Source organism: Bos indicus, chromosome 3, assembly GCF_029378745.1.
Source record: "Bos indicus isolate NIAB-ARS_2022 breed Sahiwal x Tharparkar chromosome 3, NIAB-ARS_B.indTharparkar_mat_pri_1.0, whole genome shotgun sequence".
NCBI lineage: Eukaryota > Metazoa > Chordata > Mammalia > Artiodactyla > Bovidae > Bos > Bos indicus.
The window spans coordinates 34631170-34658238 of NC_091762.1; the positions used below are offsets into that span (position 1 = coordinate 34631170).

Here is a 27069-nt window from a genome sequence, read left to right on the forward strand (position 1 = left end):
CACAGGGTCTCTACACCCAGCTGGGGCAGTTTGTGGCACCATGCTCTGGGCCACACAGGCCCCTGACCTCACCATCTAACCTGTCTGTTACTAAGCTGCTTGTCCACTTTGGGCACAGCCTTGGTCTGGAGCTCTTGGGAGACAAGACTGGTATGGTGCTAACAGCTGCCACAGGTATGAGCACCCACGCACCAGGCTCTGGGCCGAGCACTTTACCTGCATCTTCCTTTTAGTCCCCACAAGCCCCCCGATACTACCCCTACTGCCTCGACCTCCCTGTAATTCAGTCCCACTGATCCTCAAAGCCTGAATGACTTGTTCTTTCCATAGTACATATCACCTTCAAACACACGTTATAACTTATAGTTATTCATTATGTTCCTTGTCTATTTCTACCCCTGCCCTCACTCCAGATTAGATGTAAGCTCCATAACAACAGGGATCTCTGATTTTGTTCACTGATGTAGCCCAAGAGCCTAGAAGAGTTCCCAATGCATAGTAGCTACTAATAAGCGTTCGTTGAGCGATTGAATCGAGGGCAGAAAGCATGCCTCGAGAGCAGCTGTGGAGCTATGCAGGCACTCAAGACCACAATCAAAAGATCTAGACTCTCCTCTTGCCACCCCACACTAAACAACTGTGACCAGTTATTAAGTCTCCACATACCACAGGTCCGTCCCCCATAGAACAGGGATGCCAACACTCTGCTAAGATGACTAACAGAATCCCCCTAAACTGAGTAACATCAAACTGTCAAGACAACTAGGAGATTAGGTTCAGGAACACTTTTTGTAAACTGGTTAAAAAAGCAGCAGCAGCCAACTACTGCTATGACCTAGCTTGGAGGGGGCATATGGAAGGGGCACCCAGGCAATAGGAAAGGGAGAAGGGAGTCAGGTCACATTTCTAGCCTAACAGCTATGTGACAGCAGCAATTAGATTCTCCTCTGTTCTGCTGATGTTTACCACCTGTCCTGACTCACCCTATCCTCTGATCCCAGTCTACTCGTACATATGAAACAACATCTGTCCTTTTTCCACTTTTTCTCCCCAGAAACTCCCCCGAAGCTAATCTCCAAGAGAAAGGCTGGCTGTTGACATTTATGACACTTAGTAACTGTGGCCAGCCCATCAGGTGCAGCAGGCTTTTCATATGGCTGGTGAATATCCCTAGGATTGAAATGGCTTTGTAGCCAGGAAACAAAATGTCCCTTTATAAATTCTAATCCCTTTCTGGTGAGTGAAAGTTTGGTACACACATCTGTCTACAAAGTAAGGCTTTATGAGATTGTATTTCCAAAGATGTGCCTTTCTTGGTTATTAATGAGGTCAAGATGTTCCATTAAATGTTTTCACCTGAGCTTTTAATCACACATGAAAAAATCAGGTCAACTAGGTCCTGGCCTATGCAAAAGTCTCCAAGGACAGCATTGGATATGCTAGCTGGTTATGATGGAGAGCTTGAACCTGGAGGACAGAACTCTGGCCTAGAGAACAAGGCCAACAGACAAGGCTTCTGTAACTCCAGTGGAAGAATATATGTGAGCAACAGCACAATCCCCTAGTACACTGTTTCTCAAACTCTTCTCATTAGCCATTAGTCATCATCTTCCTTATCCCCAGCCTCTGGTAACCACAAATCTACTTTCCATCTTTATGGATTTACCTTGCCTCCTTTGTCACAGATTAGGTGACTATAGGTGCATAGGTTTATCTCTGGACTCTTCAGGATTTTTTGAATAACACTTTCTCTTCATTCATTTTATCTAGCTAGCAATTTATATTAGACTTATAAGTAATGTTTATATGTTTATAAATGTACATTTTACCTGATGTGTTATAGAAAGCATACTTGAACTGCTTAAATATTTAGTTTTGCTTATTTCTTTAAAATATCTGAACAAATATTTCTTTAAAAAGTAAAATACCAGTCTTGGCATGGTCCTTTTGCTCTGATATTGACGCTGTTACATTCAGCGTCTCTTCAAGCCAGGAACCATGTCCTTGACACCTTTCTCCCTCAGGTCCTGTGTATAATCACTGATACCCTATCTATTTTCTGCCTCCAAAGTATCTCTTGAATCAGTCCCCCTGTCTCCACCCACACTGCTACTCAGGGAAGTGAACTTCTTGCCTAGAGGAGCCTCCTCATTGCTCTCCCAGCTTCCATTTCCTATAAATGGAATCATACAATATGTGGCCTTTTCTATCTGGCTTCTTCTACTTAGCATAATGTTTCCAAGGTTCATCCATGTTGTAGGATGTATCAGTACTTAATATTATGGTTCAATAATGTTCCATTATGTGGATATGCCACATTTTATTTATCGATTCATCAGTTGATGAATATTTGTGTTGTTTCTCCTTTTGGTGGCTAGGTGGTAAAGAATCTGCCTGCAATGCAGGAGGTGTGGGCAGATGTGAGTTTGATCCCTGGGTCAGGAAGATATCCTGGCAAAAAAACCCACTCCAGCATTCCTGCCTAGAAAATCCCAATCCTTGGGGTTGCAAAAGAACTGGACACAACTGGGCAACTTAACAACAACAATGCTGTTAGCAATATTCATGAATGAGTTTTTGTGTGAACATATGTTTTCAATCACTTGGGAACATACTTAGCTGTGGAGTTGCTGGGTCAAATGGTAACTCTATGCCTAACTTTTTGATGAATTACCAAACTGTCTTCCACGGTGGTTGCACCATTTAATATTCCCCCTAGAAGTGTATGAAGGTTCATAGCCACACCAGTGGCACTGTGGCCACACCAGAAGCTTCATGGCCACATCAGTGGCTCACTTTCTTTTTTAGGTGGACCCTCCACTACCGCCTGACAATCCTGTTTCCCTCAGGACCACATCCAGCTGTGTGCTAGAGTTCGTCTGAGCTCACAAGAGCTGACTAGGCTCATCTCTTCCCAACTCCATGCCCAATGACACCGGTAACTTGAAACTGGCTATGATGAGAGTATTCATACCACCGTAGTCAGCAAATACTAAAAAGTAGGACTGCCCTTCCCCTCCCTAGAGAGTCAGTTGTTAAATATTTAGCAGCACACCACTAACAGCATCCACTTATTCCAAACTCCATAGCTTTCTCTGACTTGCTCTTATCTTCAGTTTGTAAATCCACCCTTCTCCCTACACATCCTCTACTTCAATTAAAATCCTAGCCTTTCCTAAGGTTCAGTTCAACTCTCTTACACAAAGCTATTTACGTAGTTTCAGTTGCCTTCATGGACTGATGACTCCAAGTTTTTATCTAGAGCTCAGCTCTTACGCTTGAGCTCCCAACCCTTATTTGTAACCGGAAGGATTCCTCAGGGACATCAGATCCAACTTTTATTTTTTTAATTAATTAATTTATTTTAATTGGAGGCTAATTACTTTACAATATTGTAGTGGTTTTTGCCATACATTGACATGAATCAGCCATGGGTGTATATGTGTTCCCCATCCTGAACCCCCTCTCCTACCTTCCTCCCCATCCCATCCCTCTGGGTCATCCCAGTGCACCAGCCCTGAGCACCCTGTCTCATGCATCGAACCTGAACTGGCGAGATCCAACTTTTAAAAACAGTTCTCAGACGCTCTCCCCACTGCTGTCCTGTATCTAACTGAATTATACTATCATCTGCTTCGTGGTGGCAATACTGATCTTCAGCATTTTGTTGTTGTTGTTTTTAAATTAATTTTTATCGGAGTATAGTGGATTTACACTGTAATGTTTCTTCTGTACAGCAAGTGAATCAATTATATACATCTACTCTTTTTTAGATTCTTTTCCCGTGTAGATCATTACAGAGTACTGAGTAGAATTCCCTGTGCTATAGAATGCTTATTCATTATCTGTTTTATATATGGTAGTGTGTATATATCAATCCCAATCTCCCAATTTATCCCTCTCCCCTTTCCCTTTGGTAATGATAAATCTGTTTTCTACATCTGTGACTCTATTTCTTTTTGTAAATATGTCCATAGGTCCCACGTGTAAGCAATAGCATACGATACTTGTCCTTCTCTGTCTGACTTGCTTCATTCAGTATGACAAACTCTAGGTCCATCCATGTTGCTGCAAATGGCATTATTTTGTTTGCTTTTATCACTGTGTGATATTTCATAGTATATTTATGTGCCACATCTTCATCCATTCCTCTGTCAATGGACATTTAGGTGATTCCATGTCCTGGCTATTGTAGTGCTGCAGTGAACATTGGGGTGCATGTATCTCTTCAAATTATGATTTTCTCCAGATATACGCCAAGGAGTGGGATTGCTGGATCATAAGGAAGCTCTATTTTTAGTTTTTTAAGGAACCAATACACTGTTCTCCACAGTCACTGTACCAATTTACATTCCCACTAACAATGTAGGAGGGTTCTCTTTTTTTCCACACCCTCTCCAGCATTTATTGTTTGTAGATTTTTTGATGACGGCCATTCTGACCCGTATGGGGTGACATCTCATTGTTGTTATGATTTGCATTTCTCTAATGATTAGTGATGCTGGGCATCTCTTCAAGTGCTCGTTGGCCATCTGTATGTCTTCTTTGGAGAAATGTCTCTTTAGAAATGCCATTTTTGGATTGGGTTGTTTGATATTGATTGGGTTGTGTTTTTGATATTGAGCTGCATAAACTGTTGTATATTTTGAAGGTTAATCCTAGGTTGGTAACTTCATTTGCAAATATTTTCTCCCATTCTATGTGTTGTCTTTTCATCTTGTTTACGGTTTCCTTTGCTGTGCAAAATCTTTTTAGCTTAATTAGCTCCCATCTGTTAATTTTTGTTATTTTTAATACTCTAAGAGTTGGGTCAAAAAAGATCTTGTTGCGATTTATGTCAGACAGTGTTCTGCCTATGTTTTCCTCTAAGAGTTTCAGAGTGTCCAGTCTTACATTTAGATCTTTCATCTATTTTGAGTTTGTTTTTGTGTATGATGTTAGAAAATGTCCTACTTTGATTCTTTGCATGTAGCTGTCCAGTTTTCCTGGCACTACCTATTGAAGAGATCGCCTTTTATCCACTGTATACTCTTGCCTCCTTTGTCACAGATTAGGTGACTATAGGTGCATAGGTTTATCTCTCGACTCTTCAGGATTTTTTGAATAACACTTTCTCTTCATTCTTTTTATCTAGCTAGCAATTTATATTAGACTTATAAGTAATGTTTATATTTTTATAAATGTACATTTTACCTGATGTTATAGAAAGTATACTTGAACCACTTAGATATTTAGTTTTGCTTATTTCTTTAAAATATCTGAACAAATATTTCTTTAAAAAGTAAAATACCAGTCTTGGCATGATCCTTTTGCTCTGGTATTGACGCTGTTACATTCAGCGTCTCTTCAAGCCAGGAACCACGTCCTTGACACCTTTCTCCCTCAGGTCCTGTGTATAATCACTGACACCCTATCTATTTTCTGCCTGCAAAGTATCTCTTGAATCAGTCCCCCTGTCTCCACCCACACTGCTACTCAGGGAAGTGAACTTCTTGCCTAGAGGAGCCTCCTCATTGCTCTCCCAGGCTTTGCTCCCTCCTCTTCTTCAAGCCACCATCTAGGCTACAGCCAGAGTGACCCATCTGAGATGCAAATCAGATTGAATCACTGCCCCAGTGTTGCCCTCAGAGTTGGCACCAGACTCTTTGCCAGGTTTACAAGGGCCTTCACTTCCAGGCCCCTGCTTACTTCTCCAACCACCTCTCTCTTTATACTGCCATAACACTTTGAGATGGAGCCTTCTTTATCTGAAAGTAATTCAATTAAAAATATTCACTAAGAATATGGTGAAAGGATACAAATATCATCAAAGCAATCCTGGCATTTACAGGGACTGCTGCATACAGCTGAGTAAGTTGTGCACTGTACAATCCCAGGGGATGCTATTCACATGATAGTCTGCTAAGGTACTAGAGTATAAAATACATACAGCAAAGTAAGAATACTATAAATATATACAGACATATAGTATCAGGGAGAACGCGACAGCTGAGAAATAACATGCTTTAAGAATCTAAAAAAGAAGTGCTTTCTTCAGTGCTTCCTAGCTTTCTTTTACCTCCAATCCATGTCTATAATCTGGTTTATCATATCTGGCATTCAGTCCTAATCTGAATAATTAAAATGAAAGGAGCCCTATCATAACTTGCATGTGATACTCTGATTTTGTGACCAGCATGTGCCCTGAGCCTTCTCCTGCTTCTGATTTTATTCTCTTAGACTCAGGTTTGCCATTGTGTCTTCTGTGTGCCCCTGTGCTACAGGCTACCCCAGGAGTGCAAATTAACTTCAGCAGCAAGTCTGAAGGGGGCAGGGATCACTTCCTGGCAGGAGAACCAGGTGGTGGGAGTCAGGGGGGCGAAGGACATTTACTCTTTATTCTGTATCCCTTTCTAACTTTTTGAGTGGATTACCATGTGGATGAATTACCTGCTCAAAAAATTAAATCCAGTTTTTTGTTGGTTTGTTTTCATGTTAACGCCTCCCTTTGAGAGGCATTGGGTTTTTTGTTGTTGTTTTGGTTTTCTACAGGATTCTTAGAATGGAGATGTAGGGAGTACTTGGCAGGGGAGGCTGAGGCCACATTTTACCACCTGGGCAGGAGCTGACGCTGTCATTGTGTTCCTCAGATGACTCTGAGCCATGGGAAAATGTTCTTTAGAGGTAAAATTAGGAAATCAGGAAGTCTCAGCCCGCAGGTGGAGGGAGGGTGACAGAAGCAGTTTCTCTTATTATGTTTGATGTGTTTGGTGTGTCTCACCCAAGGGTCTTAGCAGCTATGGGCACTGTGAGTGCTGAGAACCAGAGAGGCTGAGGAAGCACCTGGGCAGGTGCCTCTTGTCCTGTGAAATGAAAACTGCTGGTGACAGGTGTAGCTGTGGTTGTACTGTTTGCAAAGATTCTGAATAAGAACCCCAGGACCTTCTCTGAAACAGCCTGACCCTCAGTCATTGCCAAGTGTCACCAACAGAGACTCTGGCCCAGGCTTCTGCCATCACTGGGCAAACTGGAGATGGGTGAGTGGAGAATCAGCTCTAGAATGTCTGTTCTGCTCTGGTCAACCGAATCCTAAAGGCAAACAGAGGCCTGGCTCTTGCTGAAGCAGACTTGGCTGTAGCCCAGAGCCAAGATCCGGGGCCAGGAGTGCCTGGAAATGTGCTTGGGCAGGTGGTGGCTTTTTTTATATAAGATTTTTTTTTTAATGTGGACCATTTTTAAAGTTTTTATTGAATTTGTTACAATACTGTTTCTGTTTTACATTTTGGTTTTTTGGCCACAAGGCATGTGGGGTCTTAGCTCCTTAATCAGGGAGCAAGCCTTCACCCCCTGCATTGGAAGGCGAAGTCCTAAGCACTGGACCACAAGAGAAGCCCTTGGGCAGGTGGTTTTAGAAAAGACTCCTGGCAGTTGACCAAGTTTCTGCACCCACAGACTCCAGTCCCTCTCACATAAAGCTGGAATCAAGTCACCCCTGCTGCTGCTGCTGTGTCACTTCAGTCGTGTCCGACTCTGTGCGACCCCATAGACAGCAGCCCACCAGGCTCCACTGTCCCTGGGATTCTCCAGGCAAGAACACTGGAGTGGGTTGCCATTTCCTTCTCCAATGCGTGAAAGTGAAAAGTGAAAGGGAAGTCGCTCAGTCATGTCTGACTCTTAGTGACTCCATGGACTGTAGCCTACCAGGCTCCTCTGTCCATGGGATTTTCCAGGCAAGAGTACTGGAGTGGGTTGCCATTTCCTTCTCCACATTTCTGTGTGACAATCCCTAAATAACTGTGTTTTGCCTGCAACAGACACTCCACAGGTATTTTGGAAAATGTCATATTGTTGTAAATTGAAGCAAAGTCTGCTAATCCAAACTCCAAGCTGGTAGAGACATCTCTGATTGACCTGAGAGATGGTTAGAGCAGTTGGTTAACAGAGATTCGAAAGATCTAGAGGCAGAGGTATGTACTCTTCAAATTATTTAGCAGACATTGTATCTATACTAAAATCATTATTTGATTTAATTTAGTTTAAAATCTTTTCATTATTAGCATGTGTATTTAAAAATTCAAATAAGGGGCTTCTCTGGTGGTCCAGTGGTTAATAATCCGACTTCCAATTCAGGGGACTCAGGTTCACTCCCTTGTCAGGGAACTAAGATTCCCACATGCCTCAGGACGGTTAAGCCCACACGCCACAACTAGAGAAAACCTGTTTACAACAACAAAGATCCTGTGTGCCAGAGAAGATCCAGTATGCTGAAACTAAGATCCGATGCAGCGCATAAACAAACATTTTTAAAAAATAAGAATTCAAGTAAAGATGCGTGGGATGAAAGTAAACGTCCTCCTTCACCTTTTCTCGCTGCACCCGTGAATGATGCCATTTGTCCTTCACGGGACCTGTGTCAGTCTGCTCGGGCTACTGTAACAAGGCGCCCCTAGTGGTGTGGCTCAAACCACAGAAATCCATTCTCTCACAGTTCTAGAGGCTAGAAGCCTGAAATCAAGGTGTCAGCAGGGTTGATTCCTTCCAAGCTGTGAGGGAGAACCCGTTCTAAGCCTCTCCCGCCAGCAGTCATCGGAGTTCTTCGGTTCATGACAGCATAACCCCAGTCTTCATATGGTATTCTCCCTGTGTGTGTCTGAGTCCAGATTTCCTCTTTTTATAAGGACATCAGTCATACTGGATTAGGACCCAACCTAAATGACCTCATCTGAGCTTTACATCTGCGAAGACCCTATTTCCAAATAAGTCATATTGTGAGGTGGTAAGGCTTCCCTGGTGGCTCAGATGGTAAAGAATCTGCTTGCAATGAAGGAGAGCTGGGTTCAATCCCTGGGTTGGAAAGATTCCCTGGAGGAGGAAATGGCAACCCACTCCAGTATTCTTGCCATGGACAGAGGAGCCTAGCAGGCTACAGTCCATGGGGCCGCAAAGAGTCCAGGGGTTGCAAAGAGCTCAGACACAACTGAGCAACTAATACTTTCACTTTTCACTTTCAGAGTACTCAGGAGGTGCTCTAAGGTACATATGGATTTTTGGGGGACACCAGTCAACCCACAACAGTGCCCATACTTCAGATTTTCCATCTAGACAAGGAAAAACTCACAGCTTTAGGTTCCATGTTATGAAATTTGAGAAATTTCCCTTTTTAGACCAAAAAAAGTAAAAGCAGAATTATGTTGCCCCTTGCAAGGGATATAAAATTAATGCTTACTATGCTTCTTTCACGGTCCTCAGACTTTGTGAATTTCTCTCTTTAATCTTCACAACCACCCAAAATTCCTTGACATCAAAGACTGTCCCATCTAAAGTCATGTCCTTACTGTGCAGCTTAGAATCTGGTGCTGCAGCAGTCGTAAACAAATATTTGTTGAGTCAGTGAACTCTGTGGGGTAGATGTTACTGCTTCCATTTTAAGGATGAAGAGCCCAGTGCAAAGATACTCACGTACATCCCCCAAAGTCACACAGCTGGTAAGGAAGCTGAAGGTTTAGACTCAAGCCCAAGCCAGCCTTTCTTCGAAGCTCTTGTTATTTCCATTAAACTTAAGCCAATAGTTCTTAAAGTATGTTTGTAGGATTGGCAGTCCCAGCAGCACCTGGGAACTTTTTTTTTTTTGAAAGTCACTCAGTTGTGTCTGACTCCTTGCAATCCCATGGCCTATATAGTCCATGGAATTCTCCAGGCCAGAATACTGGAGTGGGTAGACATTCCCTTCTCCAGGGGATCTTCCCAACCCAGGGATCAAACCCAGGTCTCCTGCATTGCAGGCAGATTGTTTCCCAGCTGAGCCACAAGGGAACTTGCTAGAAATGCTAATTCTTAGGCCTTTTCACGGAATCACAACCTCATGGATGGGGCCAGCAACCTGGGTTTTAGCAAGCCCTCCAGGTGACCCATTGCAGTTTGGCAGCCTCTGCACTAAACCAGAAAGTGGCTTAGAGAAGTCAAGAGTGGATGTGGACTTAGAGATTGACTTTGTCTTTTTTTTTTTGAGTCACCTATGCAGTTCTAGGATTTCCAGAAACCTGGCCTTCCATTCCAACCATTGTTATTTTTTGATGCTGAAAAATTACTTTATGCCACTATTTTTAGAAAGGAAGGAGGAGAGAGAGAAGAATGCCCAGAGGTAAGTATTCAAATCTGAACTCTTTCTTCTAATTTCTTTCCTCTGCTGGAAATGATGAGACACCCTGGGAGAAATTCAGATGAAAACACCAGGAGAACTCTCAAGTTCATTTCAGCTCTTCCACCAGAAAAGAGCCCTGACATCTTCTCGAGCATAAAGCTGGTAAGATGCTTTGAAAGCTGCCAAAGGACTTCCAAGTTTGAATGAAGTAATGATGAAGGTAGAATCAACTTAGCTTTGTAGAATTCATCCGCACAGTTGTGAAAGCAGAGACAAGAGCAGCAGGTGCAGTTTCTGGCTGAGCAGACATCCATTTCTTATCAGTAAACCAACAGGAGAGGGTCATAAAAGCCAGGTGTTCACTGGGCAGAGGGTCAGGACTCAGGAACGCATTGCAAGAATGACCTTGTTCTCAAAGAATGGCATTTTTCTTCTTGAGGGGCTTGATGGCAGAAGAAGGTGGCAGCCAGATGGCAATGGGAGGGGAAAGGTCCGGGGCCCTGTGAGGTGAAGGCTTGTGTAAAGACCACACCAAGGTTCTGGCTCTGGGCTGTGCTTGGAGAAGGTTCGGGGGCTTTGCGGCTAAAGCAAGAGGAGGTAACAGCGCTCCTGCCTCACCAGCTCTGTTCTCCTTTGGGAAAATGTAATTCTATCCACCATGAAAATGGGAGGTGGGGCTGGGGGGCCGGGGAGGGGGCTGGAAGAAAGCACAAGATCTAAAGCAGAAGGCTCAACTTCAAGCCTTTTGCCTAAGTTCACTTTCTTGGGTGGATTCTGCTACAAGGTAGAAAATGAAATGCTCCTTGACGCACTACTAAGATTGAGATGAGCTTTCCTCTGGCCCCTCCCACGGCGCCCCCACCCAGGGCCAGGCATCTGACAAGTCAGAGGCTCTGTTGCACAGTCATGTCCACAGGCTTCCCTGGGCCAGCCTGGGGCACCATCACTGGGAACAGAGTCCACGTCACCACCTCTTCCTTTGCCAAAGCAGAAATGGCCCGAGTCCAAGAGTGAAATTTGGTGGAAGAAATTAAGGCATTCTCTCTCATTTTCAGGAAGACCTCAGATGATCCTCCTGCCTTTTTAGCAGTCACAGGAGGAAATAGGACAAATCTTCCAACTTCTTTATTTTTAGACCTACTGATAAACAAACTAATTTTTTCTTCCACTCTGAGCTGTGCCAACTTCTCTAATGGTTAATAGATAGTAATTAAATATCAAGTTCCCTGCTATTTCAATTTAAGACCAAAAGAAATTATTCTGGCTTAAAAGCTAAGATTCTCATTCTCTTTCTCTTTCTGCTCAAGTCAAACCCCCTAATATGTGCTGCCATTGCAACACATACCTTTCCTTTGTACCACCTGTAATTTTATCTGTGATGATTTCATATATTTATAAATATGTATAATATAAATGATTTATATTTCATATATCCACGCTTTGTGTTGTGCCATGTGTTCAGTCATGTCTGATTCCTTGTGACCCCACGGACTGTAGCCCACCAGGCTCCTCTGTCCATAGCATTCTCCAGGCAAGAATACTGGAGTGGGTTGCCATCTCCTTCTCCAGGGGATCTTCCTGACCCAGAGATCGACCCAAGGACCCTATGTCTCCTGCATTGCAGGCGAGTTCTTTACCTGCTGAGCCATCAGGGACGTCTCTATATATACATATATATATATATAAACAATACCTGCCACATAGTGAATCTGTGATAAAATTTGTTGAAAGGCTGAATGCACTGAATGAATGAGTTCACACATACATACAACTCTTTTCTCTGGTTCAGTTTTTTTCTGTTTTCCAAAACATATATCTAAGCATATTACCATGCTGCTGCAAAGATTTCTCCAGTGTGTTCAGAATCAAGTTCAATCTTTTTCCCTAACACAATCTATTCTATAAAAGCCTCCAAGACTGGCCTCAATCTGCCTTCCCATTCCCTTTCCTCTTCTTTCCACTAAAGCCATCCTAGATAACCTGAAATTCCCCCATACAAGCCCTGCACACTCCCATCTCCTGGCCTCAGATGTTCTTCCCCAGTGATCTGCCAAAGATCTACTCTATACTGGGGGTGGGGGGGTGGGCTAAGCTTTGAGATGGGCCTTCAGATGCCACCAGTATTCCCTTAAAGGCTTTTCTGATTTCTTCTATTTCCTTCTGATAGTGCAAACACAAAGCTCTTTGTTTATATTCAGTTCTATCTCTTATATATGTGCATCCTATTTACGGACATATTCTCTCTTTCCCACTAAACTGTAAACTCCATGAGGGCAAGCACTGGCCACTTCATTCCACATTCCTAGCTGCAAGCACAGTGCCTGATTCATCGGGAGTGCTCAAAATGATTACTGTATTAATAATAATAACATGTAGATTTTGGAACATTAAACTTAGGAACAGCTAATGGAATGAATGATTTCATGATATACTGTGATGTGGCAGTTTTAAAATATGTCCACATGTTCTCTGATGTTTCTCCCTTCAAGAGGAAGGCAGAGCTTAATTCTCCTCCCCTGGGTACGGGCTGGACTCAGTGACTTGCTTCTAATAAACAGAAGATGGCAAAAGGGATGGTATATGACTTGTGATATTAAGTCGAAAGGGGTGTTGTGGCTTCTTCCTTGTTCTCTCTCCGATTACCTGCTCTGGAGGAAGCTGGCTGCCATGTCATAAGGACACTCAAGCAGCCCTATGGAGGGATCCATATGCAAGGAACTGACTCCTGCCAATAGGCACTAGAGTGACTCATCTTGTAAGCTTATCTTTAAGTTCCAAACTAGCTCTTAGGTGGCTGCAACCCTGGTCGACATCTTGATGGTAACCTCATGACAGACTCTGAGCCAGAATCTCCTGCTAAGCTGTTCCAAAATTCCTGACCCACAGAAACTGTGAGAACAAATGTTTGTTATTTTAAGCCACGAAATTTGGGGGTAGAGGCTTCCCTGGTGGCTCGGTGGTAAAGAATCTGCATGCCAATGCAGGAGACATGGGTTCAACCCCTGATCTGTGAAGATTCCACATGCTGTGGAGCAGCTAAGCCCGCGCACCACAACTATTGAGCCTGTACTGTAGCGCCGGGAGCCGCACCTACTGAAGTCCATGCACCCTAGAGCCTGTGCTCCCCAACAAGAGAAGCTTCTGCAATGAGATCCTGTGCGCTGCGACTAGAGAGCAGCCCCTGACTGCTGCAACCAGAGAAAAGCCTGGGTAGCAACAAAGACCCAGCACGGCCAAAGTAAATAAATAAATGAATAACATTTTTAAAAAAGAACTTTAGGGTAACTTATTATAAGGCTATTGCTTGATAATAGATAACAACAGATACTCTATGTACTTATCCATTCCCCCCCCAAAAAGATTATGGTTTTTAATTCTTGTTGGATTAAAGGAGCTTCCTGATTTTACAAGGTTAATGTAAAACCTTGAGCACTCCCAATGTGTAAGGCACTGAGTGAAAATACCGACATGCTGTTCTCTCCACTGATAGACCCTACTACATCTTCAGTTCTTACCTAATTTTACCACATCTGTAAAGCACTCCTTGATTCTCTCACTTCTTTTGTGAAGTTCTCTTTAACCACTCCAGCCCACATTGAAATAACCTGTGTATACTTTGGCACTTGATAAGCACTCGAATTCCCACCTGTGGAATCCTTACTATGTGCCCGTGTACCAGGCTGAATGGTGTCCCTTCAAAATTTGTATCTATCTGAAGCCTCAGGGTGTGTAAATCTCTTTTTTAAAAAGTTCATTTGGCCACAATGGGTCTTTGTTGCTGCACATGGGCTTTCTCTAGTTGCAGCAAGTGGGGGCTACTTTCTTGCTGGGGGGCATGGGCTCTAGGTCACATGGGCTCAGTAGTTATGGCATATGGGCTTAGTTCCTCTGAGGCATGTGGAATCTTCCCAGACCAGGGACTGAGCCTGTGTCCTCTGCATTGGCAAGTGGATTCTCAACCACTGGACCACCAGGTAAGTCCAGAATATTATCTTGTTTAAATATAGTCTTTGCAGATATAATTATTAATAGTTCAGATGAGGTCATATTAGATTAGCAGTGGTTTAGTCACTAAGTTGTGTCTGTTTCTTGCGACCCCATGGACTGTAGCCTGCCAGGCTCCTCTGTTCATGGGATTCTCCAGGCAAGAATACTGGAGTGGGTTGCCATGCCCTCCTCCAGGGGATCTTCCTGACGCAGGGATTGAACCCAGATATTCTGCATTGCAGGCAGATTCTTTACCGACTGAGCTACAAGGGAAGCCCATATTGTATTAGGGTGGGCCCTAAATTCAATGCTGCTGCTGCTGCCGCTAAGTCACTTCAGTCGTGTCTGACTCTGTGCAACCCCATAGACGGCAGCCCACCAGGCTCCCCCGTCCCTGGTATTCTCCAGGCAAGAACACTGGAGTGGGTTGCCATTTCCTTTTCCAATGCATGAAAGTGAAAAGTGAAAGTGAAGTCGCTCAGTTGTGTCTGACTCTTAGCGACCCCATGGACTGCAGCCTACCAGGATTCTCCGTCCATGGGATTTTCCAGGCAAGAGTACTGGAGTGTGTCGCCAGTGCCTTCTCCGTAAATTCAATGACTGATGTCCTTATAAGAAGGCCTTGTGAAGACAGAGCAAGTCATGCAGGGAGAAGGCCATATGATGATTCAGGCAAAGACTGGTGGGATGCAGCTGCAAAGTCATGGCCCACCAAGGATTTCTGGAAACCACCATGAGCTGGGAAAGGGCAAGGCAAAACTGTGCCCTAGAGCCGTCTGAGACAGCATGGCGCAGCTGACTCTCTGATTTCAGACTTCTAGCCTCCAGAATTGTTCTGATTTCAGACTTCTAGCCTCCAGAATTGTGAGGAAATAAATTTCACCTGGTTTAAAGCACCCAGCATGAGACTTCCCAGCTGGTTAAGACTCCATGCTCCCAATGCAGGGGGTCCAGGTTTGATCCCTGGTCAGGGAACTAGATACTGCTTGCAACTAAGACCTGGAACAGTCAAACAAATAAATATTTAAAAAAAAATAAAACATTCAGCATGTGGTACTTTGTTACTGCAGCCCTAGCAAACTAACACAGCTAGTTAATGTTCAAATCTTCTTTTCTCATTTTCACAACAATCCTTCACGTTAAATACGAATAGCTTCTTTGATGAATGAGTCCCATAGCCATGAAAAGTTCACCTGGGCTCTGCCCACTGTTCCTTCCTATGTGGCCTCCCTCCATCATGTACTAGATATCTACTTGTAATCGCTTGTTTCTTTAAAGGTTGTTTGTGGGTCAGTGTGAGCCTCAGATCATATAATACGTCTATGTCTCTTTTTTAGTCCGTTATGTCCAATAAATTTGATGAACACATTATTTTAGATTTCAGTGGATTGAAATTTTAAATATAAGAGAAAAGAATAAGTCTTTGGTGTGGAAAGCATGACAACGACCTCCACTTTCACTTTCATCAAGAGGCTTTTTAGTTCCTCTTCACTGTCTGCCATAAGGGTGGTGTCATCTGCATATCTGAAGTTATTGATATTTCTCCCAGCAATCTTGATTCCAGCTTGTGCTTCTTCCAGCCCAACGTTTCTCATGATGTACTCTGCATATAAGTTAAATAAGCAGGGTGACAATATACAGCCTTGACGTACTCCTTTTCCTATTTGGAAACGGTCTGTTGTTCCATATCCAGTTCTAACTGTTGCTTCCTGACCTGCATATAGGTTTCTCAAGAGGCAGGTCAGGTGGTCTGGTATTCCCATCCCTTTCAGAATTTTCCACAGTTTATTGTGATCCACATAGTCAAAGGCTTTGGCATAGTCAATAAAGCAGAAATAGATATTTTTCTGGAACTCTCTTGTTTTTTTGATGATCCATTGGATGTTGGCAATTTGATCTCTGGTTCCTCTGCCTTTTCTAAAACCAGCTTGAATATTTGGAAGTTCACGGTTCACATATTGCTGAAGCCTGGCTTGGAGAATTTTGAGCATTACTTTACTAGCGTGTGAGATGAGTGCAATTGCGCGGTAGTTTGAGTATTCTTTGGCATTGCCTTTCTTTGGGATGGGAATGAAAACTGACCTTTTCCAGTCCTGTGGCCACTGCTGAGTTTTCCAAATTTGCTGGCATACTGAGTGCAGCACTTTCACAGCATCATCTTCCATAATTTGAAATAGCTCAACTGGGATTCCATCACCTCTACTAGCTTTGTTCGTAGTGATGTTTTCTAAGGCCCACTTGACTTCACATTCCAGGATGTCTGGCTCTAGGTGAGTGATCACACCATCGTGATTATCTGGGTCATGAAGATCTTTTTTGTACAGTTCTTCTGTGTATTCTTGCCACCTCTTCTTAATATCTTCTGCTTCTGTTAGGTCCATACCATTTCTGTCCTTTATCGAGCCCATCTTTGCATGAAATATTCCCTTGGTATCTCTAATTTTCTTGAAGAGATCTCTAGTCTTTCCCATTCTGTTGTTTTCCTCTATTTCTTTGCATTGATCTCTGAGGAAGTCTTTCTTATCTCTCCTTGCTATTCTTTGGAACTCTGCATTCAGATGCTTATATCTTTCCTTTTCTCCCTTGCTTTTCGCTTCCCTTCTTTTCACAGCTATTTGTAAGGCCTCCCCAGACAGCCATTTTGCTTTTTTGCATTTCTTTTTCTTGGGGATGGTCTTGATCCCTGTCTCCTGTACGATGTCACGAACCTCATTCCATAGTTCATCAGGCACTCTGTCTATCAGGTCTAGTCCCTTAAATCTATTTCTCACTTCCACTGTATAATCATAAGGGATTGATTTAGGTCATACCTGAATGGTCTAGTGGTTTTCCCTACTTTATTCAATTTCAGTCTGAATTTGGCAATAAGGAGTTCATGATCTGAGCCACAGTCAGCTCCCAGTCTTGTTTTTGCTGACTGTATAGAGCTTCTCCATCTTTGGCTGCAAAGAATATAATCAATCTGATTTCGGTGTTGACCATCTGGTGATGTCCATGTGTAGAGTCTTCTCTTGTGTTGTTGGAAGAGGGTGTTTGCTATGACCAGTGCGTTCTCTTGCAAAAACTCTATTATCCTTTGCCCTGCTTCATTCCGTATTCCAAGGCCAAATTTGCCTGTTACTCCAGGTGTTTCCTGACTTCCTACTTTTGCATTCCAGTCCCCTATAATGAAAAGGACATCTTTTTTGGGTGTTAGTTCTAAAAGGTCTTGTAGGTCTTCATAGAACCATTCAACTTCAGCTTCTTCAGCATTACTGGTTGGGGCATAGGCTTGGATTACAGTGATATTGAATGGTCATGTATGGATGTGAGAGTTGGACTGTGAAGAAAGCTGAGCGCCGAAGAATTGATGCTTTTGAACTGTGGTGTTGGAGAAGACTCTTGAGAGTCCCTTGGACTGCAAGGAGATCCAACCAGTCCATTCTAAAAATCAGTCCTGGGTGTTCACTGGAAGGACTGATGCTAAAGCTGAAACTCCAATACTTTGGCCACCTCATGAGAAGAGTTGACTCATTGGAAAAGACCCTGATGCTGGGAGGGATTGGGGGCAGGAGGAAAAGGGGACGACAGAGGATGAGATGGCTGGATGGCATCACTGACTCGATGGACGTGAGTTTGAGTGAACTCCTGGAGTTGGTGATGGACAGGGAGGCCTGGCGTGCTGCGATTCATGGGGTCGCAAAGAGTCGGACATGACTGAGTGACTGAACTGAACTGAAGGGTGTCACCTTTATCTGCTCATGCTCATTCACGTCCCTGTCCTTCAGTTACTCATCTCACCAACATGAGAATGTATAAGCAATTTCTGTATTAGAGAGATAATCATACATAAATATGTCTCTACATGGGAAAAATGAGCTGGTGAATATAAGAATCAGGAGTAGTCTTTTAAATAATCCAGGACTAAACCCCTATATGTTCTTTTTAAAATATGACTTTTCCTCCCATAGTTCTTGGTTGTCTTCTGATGTTCTGCTAAACTGTTATTTATTTTCTGTTTGGGCATAGCTCCTTCTTTTTACAGATGATTTACACAGCTGAATTAATATTTGTAAATGGAGGCTCTGGCTCCAATCTTTTAAAATTTCTTTACAAGGGAAATAAGTTGATCCATTAACTGAAAATGTAAGGAGTATGGGGTAGAAGGTGGGAGTAAGGTTCAAGAGGGAGGGGACACATGTATACCTATAGATGATACTTGTTGATGTATGACAGAAACCAATACAATATTGTAAAGCAATTATCCTTCAATTAAAAATAAATAAATGTACAGAGCATCTAGTCTGTGGGTAGCACAGGGCTTAACATGCTGACTTTTCCCAAGTGCTATTCTGAGCCAAGGGCTTCCCTGGTGGCTTGGTGGTAAAGAATCTGCCTGCAATGCCGGAGACGTTTGATCCCTGGGTTGAGAAGATCCCCTGGAGAAAAAAATGGTAACCTACTCCAGTATGCTTGCCTGGAAAATCCCAGGACAGAGGAGACTGGTGGGCTACAGTCCATGGGGTCACAAAGAGTCGGACACGACTTAGCGACTAAACAACGCCAATCCTGAGCCAGAGGCATCCTTACAAGAATTTGAACAAAGTCAGATGAACAGATACAACTCATCCTCCCTTTATCTTTTCTCTTAGCGGCTAACTAGCCACTCTTATTGTCAGATGATTGGAGCTGGAGGGTGAAGTAATCAATTTCAAGCAGAAAATTAGCCAATTTCAGTTTTCTTTTGAATTCAGAAACAGCTTTCCTTTATTGTTCAGCACGGGGTAAGAAGAGAGATGCTCCAGTTAGCATGTAGGCTTATTATATTAAAGCCTGATAATTTTTTTTTTGTATTTTATTTTGTATCATCAGTAAGAATCAGATAATCACAATCAGATAATCAGGCCTATGAAATGCAATTTATTTATTTTTCCTGCTGCATAGTTCTATGGGTCTTTTAAAAAGTGCCTTTAATGGTACATGACAAATTTAAGAAGAAAAATAGGTGATAAAGGAATTTGAACAGTGGAAAGCCTAGGAAGTATGAAAAATATATTTTCTTTCAGCGGCTGTCAAGTGCTAACTATAATTATCTGTTCTGTGCTTTATCTGCTGTGACATAAAAGGAAAGCTTAAGAAGAAATGTGACAAATGGCACAACTTTTATCACGTACTGGAGGTACAATACAGACTGAGAAAAAGCTATGAGTTGGATCAACTTGTTTTCAGGAAATTTAGCAGAATTAGCATCAGGCCCAGCTGTGCTGCCCAGGACCAGCTGCCAGCTTGGTAAGGCCAACAGGCTCACCAGTAGGGCCCTCCAGGTTTCTGTAATTTCCGGGTGAGAATGAACTCTGACTGCCCTCCTCACAGCCAAAGCCTCCCTCCTCCTCCATCAACTGCAGATGGAGGAGCCTCGTGCTCTTTGAAAATCCATGCTGCCAACTTGACACACATCAATCGAAGTGTTAAACACTTGGACTCTTTGAACCATGATTTCTAGGTTTAAGAATTTATCTGCCAACAGACTCAAACAAGTGTGCATCAGGAGGATGTTCACAGCAGCACTCTTGCTACAGACGCAGCTGGAATCAACCCATTCACCAAGTTTGTTTCAATAAATCACGATACACACACACAATGAATCACAGTGGAACTACAGTGATGAAAACAGTAAAATAAAGGATAGGACAAATATTTTGATCTGATTTGGACAGAAAGGGCAAAAGAAAAGCCAGATGTGCTTGAATAGGCAAAAAAACATTTCGAGAAGAATATATTTCAGCAAGTGTTGACAGAGGTGAACCTTTGGGGATTTGCAGGTGGACTTCTTAGCTTATACCCACAGCACGATTTGAATTGTTAGCTAGGACAGGCAGGGAATAGCAACGGTGATTAAGAGCTCAGCTGCCGGAATTCCTGCTCTTTTATAACAGCAGCCAAGTCACCTTGGGCAGGCTACCCTCTCTGTGCCTTAGTTTCATCATCTATAAAATGGGGATTCATTCAGGAAACTTTTTGAGTATCTACTACATGGCAGGCACTGGAAATATAGAAGTGAATAAAATATATAGGAGGAACTTCCCTAGTAGTCTAGTGGTTGAGAACTCGCCTGTCAGTGCAGGGGTCACGGGTTTGATCCCTGGTCTGGGAAGATCCCACATGCTGCAGGCAACCAAAGCCCCTGTGCCACACCTAAGGAGCCCCTGTGCCAGAACTACTGGAGCCAGTGCACCTAGAGCCGAGCTCCACAAGAGAAGCCACTGCAATGTGAAGCCCACGTACCACGATGAAGAGTAACCTCTACTCTGCACAACTAGAGAAAGCCCGAGTACAACCAAAAATAAGCACCAAATAATGCCAAGAGTAAAATAAATATATTTTAAAATAAATAAGACATACAAGAATATCAGCCCTCATAGACTTCACATTCTTGTCAAAAGAAATGGACAATTAAAATACATATATGTATGTATATGCACAGCTTCCCAGGTGGCGCAGTAGTAAAGAATCCTCTTGCCAATGCAGAAGATGCAAGAGATGCAGGTTCTACCCCTGGGTCAGTAAGATCCACTGGAGGAGGAAATGGCAACCCACTCCAGTTTTCTTGCTTGGAGAATTCCATGGACAAAGGAGCCTGGTGGGCTACAGCCCACAGGGTTGCAAAGAGTCAGACACGACTGAGCAGGCATGTACACATGTATATGCACACATATGTATATAAGTAAAATATATGTGAGATAGTAAAGAGTGCTGTGGAGAAAAATAGAGCAGGAAAGAGGAGATAAATAATGGTGTGGGGGAGGGGGGAAGGGGAAGCGTGTTAATATGACCTACCTCATAGAGACTCAGTGAGTTAATGAATGTTGGTCACTTAGAACATTCAATAAGTGTGAATTAGCATTAGTGTTATGAGCATATATTACTTTAACTTGTAAAAGTGAAAGGGTTGACAATAGGGATTAGCCAAGGTAGGTAGTTCATTTAATTCCTCATTAAAATGATGCCGTTCAAGACCATCTAATGATTTAGAATAATGTTCCCATTATGTTTTTTAAAAGCAGATCATAAAACAGTAAGACGTCATAGGGACAGAGTAAAGGGATAAAATAGGTGATTATATAGTTGATCCCACTAGGGGATTGTAAGTGGAAAAAATATGGGAGACCCCTGTTAGTTAATGATTACTCAAGAGATTAACCACAAAACCAGGCAGACTTAGTAACAAAACCATGCAACAGAAGCAAGAGACATGCTGCAAACAATGAAACGATGGTGGCAGGAGACCCACATCCTGCCCAGTGAGCTCACCAAGTTAATGATCCCTAGAACATGCTCTCTGCACACATGAAAAACAGTAACTTGTGGACCTAGCTTGACCAGGAGGGACAAGAAAACTCCCCTGCTCAATCTGGAGGAAGAGCTGATGATGGAAGCATGACATCTACTCAAGAAAGGCAAAGAAGTTCTTCTCCCCCTCCCCACTTTTCCTTTGATTATAAAACTGTAGCCCAGTAAGTTCTTGGGGTGTGGCATCTCTCGCCTACCTGCTTGTAAGCCTCACAAGCATCCTATTCTAATAAATCACTTCTTATCTATTACTTTGCCTCTCATTGAATTCTTTTCTGCACTGACACATAAATTGTGGTATGGAAGTTCTTTGGAGCCCCTGAAACAATGCCAAACGGTTTCAGAAGCACAACATTTACTAAGCACTTACTCTATGCTATGCATTTTGTAAAGCACTTTAAGCATTATCTTGCCTAATCCTCCCACCAACCCACTCAACTCCTTTGATCAGTTGACAAATTCTCTAACCTCTACCTTCAGCATGTTTTTCATATCTATGTCTTTCTTTTTTTTTATCATTTTAAACTTTTTATTTTGTATTGGGGTATAGCTGATTAACAATGTTATAAGAGTTTCATGTGGATAACGAAGGGATTCAGCCATTCATATACATGTATCCATTCTTCCCCTAACTCCTGTCCCATCCAGGCTGCCACATAACATTGAGCAGAGTTCCCTGTGCTTTACAATAGGTCCTTGTTGGTTATCCATTTTAAATATAGCCGTGTGTACATGTTGATCTCAAATTCCCTAGCTATCCCTTCTCCCAGTCCTTCTTCTCCCTCAACCATGTTTGTTCTCTAAGTCTATGGATCTATTCCTGTTTTGTAAATAAGTTCACTTGTATCATATCTTTTTAGATTCTGCATATAAGGGATCTCATAGGATGTTTCTGCATCTCTAACTTACTCCACTCAGCATAACAATCTCTAGGTCCATCCAGGTTGCTGAAAATGGTATTAGTCCATTCTTTTTGATGGGTGAGTAATATTCCATTGTACATATATACCACATCTTCTTTATCCATTCCTCTGTTGATGGACATTCAGATGCTTCCATGTCTTGACTATTGTAAATAGTACTACAATGAACATCTATGTCTTTCTATTTATCCCACTGCCACCATCCTAGTCCAGTTCCTTTGTTAGCTCCTCCTTGACCTTTGCAAGAGTTTTTGAACAGTCTCCTTGCTCATATCTCTCTGCTCTCACTTTTTGGCTTACCTCAACCTTACTTACTTTATTTTATTTATTTTTTTTTAAGATTTATGGACCATTTTTAAAAGTCTTTATTGAACTTGTTACAATAGTGCTTCTGTTTTATGTTTTGGCTTTTTAACCACAAGGCAAGTGGGATCTTAGCTCCCTGATCAGGGATCAAATCCACACCCCTGCAGTGGAAGGCGAAGTCTTAACCATTGGACCACCACGGAAGCCCCAACCTTATTTGCTTTATACTCAAGCTAATCCACTATCTCTGCTAGAAATCGATTCTTCACTTAGTTTCCCATTTTCCAGCTTTGATTTCTATTGTACCCATACCTACTCCACCTTTCAGCCACGTGGTTTACTTGCAATCCTCAGGATCTTTTCCTCCAACCCTTCTATCTAGAAAGCACTCTCTCCCTCTCTCTCTCCATCTCTGCCTGCTGAAATTCTACTAATTAATCCAGAAACAGGTCAAGTGCCAACTGTTCAAATATGTTTTTTTTCTTTTCTTGTAAAACTCTAGATTGCCACTCCTGCATTGCTTACCACATGTTGACCCCATGTCATCATTTATATGTCATTACTTGTGGGCTTACTTTCCTGCCAATCAATATTTCTCAAGTACCTAAGACACGTCAAGGGTATATATTAGGCATTTTATATGTTTGTCCTATTTAATCCTCACAACAGCCTTGTGAGATACCTGCTACCATCTTGATTTTAGAGATCAGGAACCTGAAGCTGTCAGAAGTTAATTAACTTGCTTGAAGTAGCATCCTCACTTAGTGGCAGACTCATCACCATCCATTTACCGAAGTTTATTTCAATCTGTGTCTTCCAGATTCTGAAGCCCTTTGGGCCCTTCAACACAGAATGGGAAATCCCTTTGGGGGCAATTAGCACTGAGGCCTCAGGACAAGACCGATCTGGGAAAGGCAGCTTTCTCCTTCTCTCTCATTTGATTTAGATTCACTGTGCTATAGGAAATGCTCTTTTGGCTCTCAGCACTGAGCCCAGGCTAGCACAGGGCTGAAAAATGATTCGTGAGGACAAACAGCACCCAGGATGTTTAGTTCCACTGGTGACCCTGATTATTTTAAAATTGTGAAAGGAATGCCAAGCCCCAGCACATGTGTAGTAATCTAGAACTCCCAGCTCCCTACCTCCTCAGTTGAGGCTTTACCCTCAACCTCTTTGTTCCCTGATTCAGTCCAGATGGATGCCTTGAATTTCAGAAACAAGGCAGGAACAGCATTGCTGTCATTAGACTTGGCCTTGGCTGGTAAAAGTACTTGACTCACAATAAATTCATACGAAGATTAAGAACAGGGAAGAGTTAGTTTACCCTGAATTGGTTTTTCACCATTTAGGATTGGAAGCCCCCAAAACTTGTTGGGTCAGTTCATACTGTCAAACAAAGAATATTATAATAATGGGTTTATTCTCTTCCTTATGGATTTGGAGTCGAGGGTGTTCAGCAGCCACTGTTTGCTCAAGAAGAGTGTAAACAAGACTTGCTGACGCCTGTGGCCAATGAACAGGACTCATAAGCCACTTTCACTCCAGAATGGGGTGTGGCTCTAATGGTAAAGAAGCTGAATGGGAAAGGGGGTTAGGTAACTCAAATTTGTGTTTTAACTGTCTTTTCTCTTTCAGTCCTCAAAGCAATCTTTTTTGAGTTGGGCATTACTGAAGTACCCGTTCTACAGATCTAAAAACTGGGTAGTAAGTGACAGGCAGGAACTGGAACCTGCCTGTTGAGTATGTTGAGCTCCATAGCTTTCCACTGCCCTCAATTTATGCTCTTGTCAAGGCCTTTTGCTTAAGCAAATGTCAATCATTTTAAAAGGACTAAAGGCAAAATTTGTACACAAGTTAGAGCTCTCAAATATCCATATTCTTCCCTCCCTAGGAAGCAAGATGATACAATGTGTTTAATTTCTTAAATGTCTCATATTTTCCAAAGATCTCAACAAGAAGTGGTAGTTGAACTCTAAGATTCTTACCTTCCACTCAGGGGACTCCAATGTTGGATTCTTAGGCAAGTGACTTTGCTTGGTGAAACTGGTTATCTTGATTGGTTAGACCACAGATCACCAAGGCCAGTAAGCCACATTCACTGACAAAATCATTCTGTTCCCAGCCATCTTTCAAACAGGTCATGAAGTGGCTGAGTGAAAATATGGATGATCCAGGGCAGGACATTGCTGGGACTGACACAAGTTACCAAAATTTCCATTGGTAAATTTTGGAGTGACTGGAGTCACTCATTCACATTCATGAGTAAAGTCAAGTATATTTATTCACACAAAAAAATCTCTTTTCCCACCCTCTCATTTCTTCATGATGTGTTGTGTTGTAGATAGTCTAACGGTTAGAATGTTGTTGTTGTTTAGTTACTAAGTTGTGTCCAGCTCTTTGCAACCCCATGGACTGTAGCCCATCAGGCTCCTCTGTCCATAGGATTTCCCAGGCAAGAATACTGGAGTGGGTTGCCATGTCCTTCTCCAGGGGATCTCCCTGACTCAGGGATTGAACCTGTGTCTCCTGCTTGGCAGGCAGATTCTTTACCACTGAGCTATGCTGGAAGCTAAATTGTTAGAATACCTTCATAATAATACATTTCCATATGGGATGGGGTTGTTGTTGCTAATCAGTAGTTAATACTGACAACTTATAAATATTTCAACCTCTCAAAACCTTAGCCAAGTATGACACCTCAAATTAATTAAACAGGGCTAGACTCTTAATGTATTATGAAGTTTTTCACATTTCACATAGATAACAGTAATTTTTATTTTGCCTCCCCCCATGCCCTTCATGTAGTTCTTGTAAATATGTTGTTGCTGCCTCTGCCATATGGTTAAAAAAAGTTACTCAAAACACAACAAATTACTGTTATTTCAATACTATAGAAACCACTGAGTTTTATTACCCCTTCATACCTTTTTGTATCCCTCCAAAAGAATGTTCAAAGGCATTTTTGGTTGGGAGACATTCACCACTTATTCTCTGAATTATGTTGGCAACATTTTAGAAACACTTGAAAAAGACTTGCAACATATGTTAGCATAAGTCCAGAGAAGGAAAGCGGAGATTGGCAGGAAGCAAGATATTAAGGAATTCAACAGTCTGACCAAAGGTGGGTCATGCACTGTCAGGTACATTGAAGAAAGCATACTGGGGGAGGCAAGCTATAAACAGGATCCAGACTTTGCAGCCCACAAGGCAGCCAGATGTTGACTACCCAAGGGGACAGAGGTGACGGGATCCTCCAGTCCCTCTCGCAGACCTCCCACCTTTACCTGCCTTCCTTGAAGCCATGATACGATCACAAGTATTCCCACTTCCATCCATTACTTTCCTCTAGCCTTCCAAACTCCTTTCTTACCCCACTTCTCCCCTTCTCCACTTTCTATTTTGCCCCTCTGTACATAATCTTTTGTTTTCAACCACTTTTAAGGTAATTTCATTTCAGCTGGGAAACAACTCCTGTCTTCTTCCCTCGTTCCGAGCCCAGGGACTCGAGTCCCTCCTGAGTTCCTTGGAGATGGGACCTTTCCCGAGCTCAGCAGTCTAAGCTGTGAGGGTGATATATTCTGTGAGTCCTCCAACGGGGTGGCCCCTCCATGACGCCAGTCTGTTCCTCTTCCTTCTTCCCCCTATCCCCAAAGAACCTAAACTCCGTGCCCTCTGAAACTGTCTGTGTCTAAGTCCCCAAGATCTCCGCCGGATCCAAGATTTTTTTGACCTAAGTGGGGTCGGGTCGGGGAAGACAGTACCTCTTTGCAGGCGTGAAGCTCCAGTCCCGCTCCCTGAGTCACCTGGAAGGCGGTCCCAACCCAGAGCAGCAGCCGCAGAAGCCGGAATGTGCGCGGCTCAGTTCTTCCCCTGCCTCTGGCAGAGGGATGGAGGCTGTGGCCAGGCTCAGCCATAGTGTTGCTCCGAGCGAGCGGCAGCAGCGGCTCAGGTGCTGCGGCTGCAGCTACTGCTGGCAGAAGGCAGAAAAAAAGGGGAGGGAGATTCACAGGAGGCAGGATGTAAGGGGCTGGGCTCGCTTCAGTCACCTCCCTGCGGCTACACCAAGGCCGCCCATCCTTCCTCCTCCCTCCTTTCACTTATCCTCCTCCTACCCACGTCGCCTTGGCAACCGCCTCCTCTTTCCCTTCGCGCGGGTGGGGCAGGGACCACGCGCTCCTCTGCCGCTCACCTGCCGGTCGCCATGGCAGCCGCCGCCGCTAGCGCGCGCGGCGCAGAAATGCACGAGCCCAGGGTCCGCAACCGGCCCAGCAGGCGCGCACAAGGCTAGTGCAAAAGAACGCGGTGGAAACAACCTCCAAGCCATCACCAACAAATTCATTATTTCGGGCCATCGGCTGCCTACGAGCATCACTAATTTTGCAGACGTGGCGTTCTACATATACT

At 43.1% G+C, this 27069-nt stretch overlaps 1 protein-coding gene across 3 annotated transcripts in view; it reads right to left on the bottom strand.

Moving 5' to 3' along the window:
• ELAPOR1 (endosome-lysosome associated apoptosis and autophagy regulator 1) overlaps window positions 1–27069 on the bottom strand; it is a 77055-nt gene that overhangs the window by 49543 nt on the left and 443 nt on the right. The window contains exon 2 of one of the 3 annotated variants that reach the window (XM_019956939.2): window positions 26427–26632. In XM_019956939.2, coding sequence (XP_019812498.2) covers window positions 26427–26579 — 153 coding nt within the window. In that variant the 5' untranslated portion in view covers window positions 26580–26632. Of the gene's footprint in view, window positions 1–26426; window positions 26749–27069 lie in introns of those variants that run through there. The other 2 variants (XM_070785978.1, XM_019956938.2) reach the window with 2 other exon arrangements.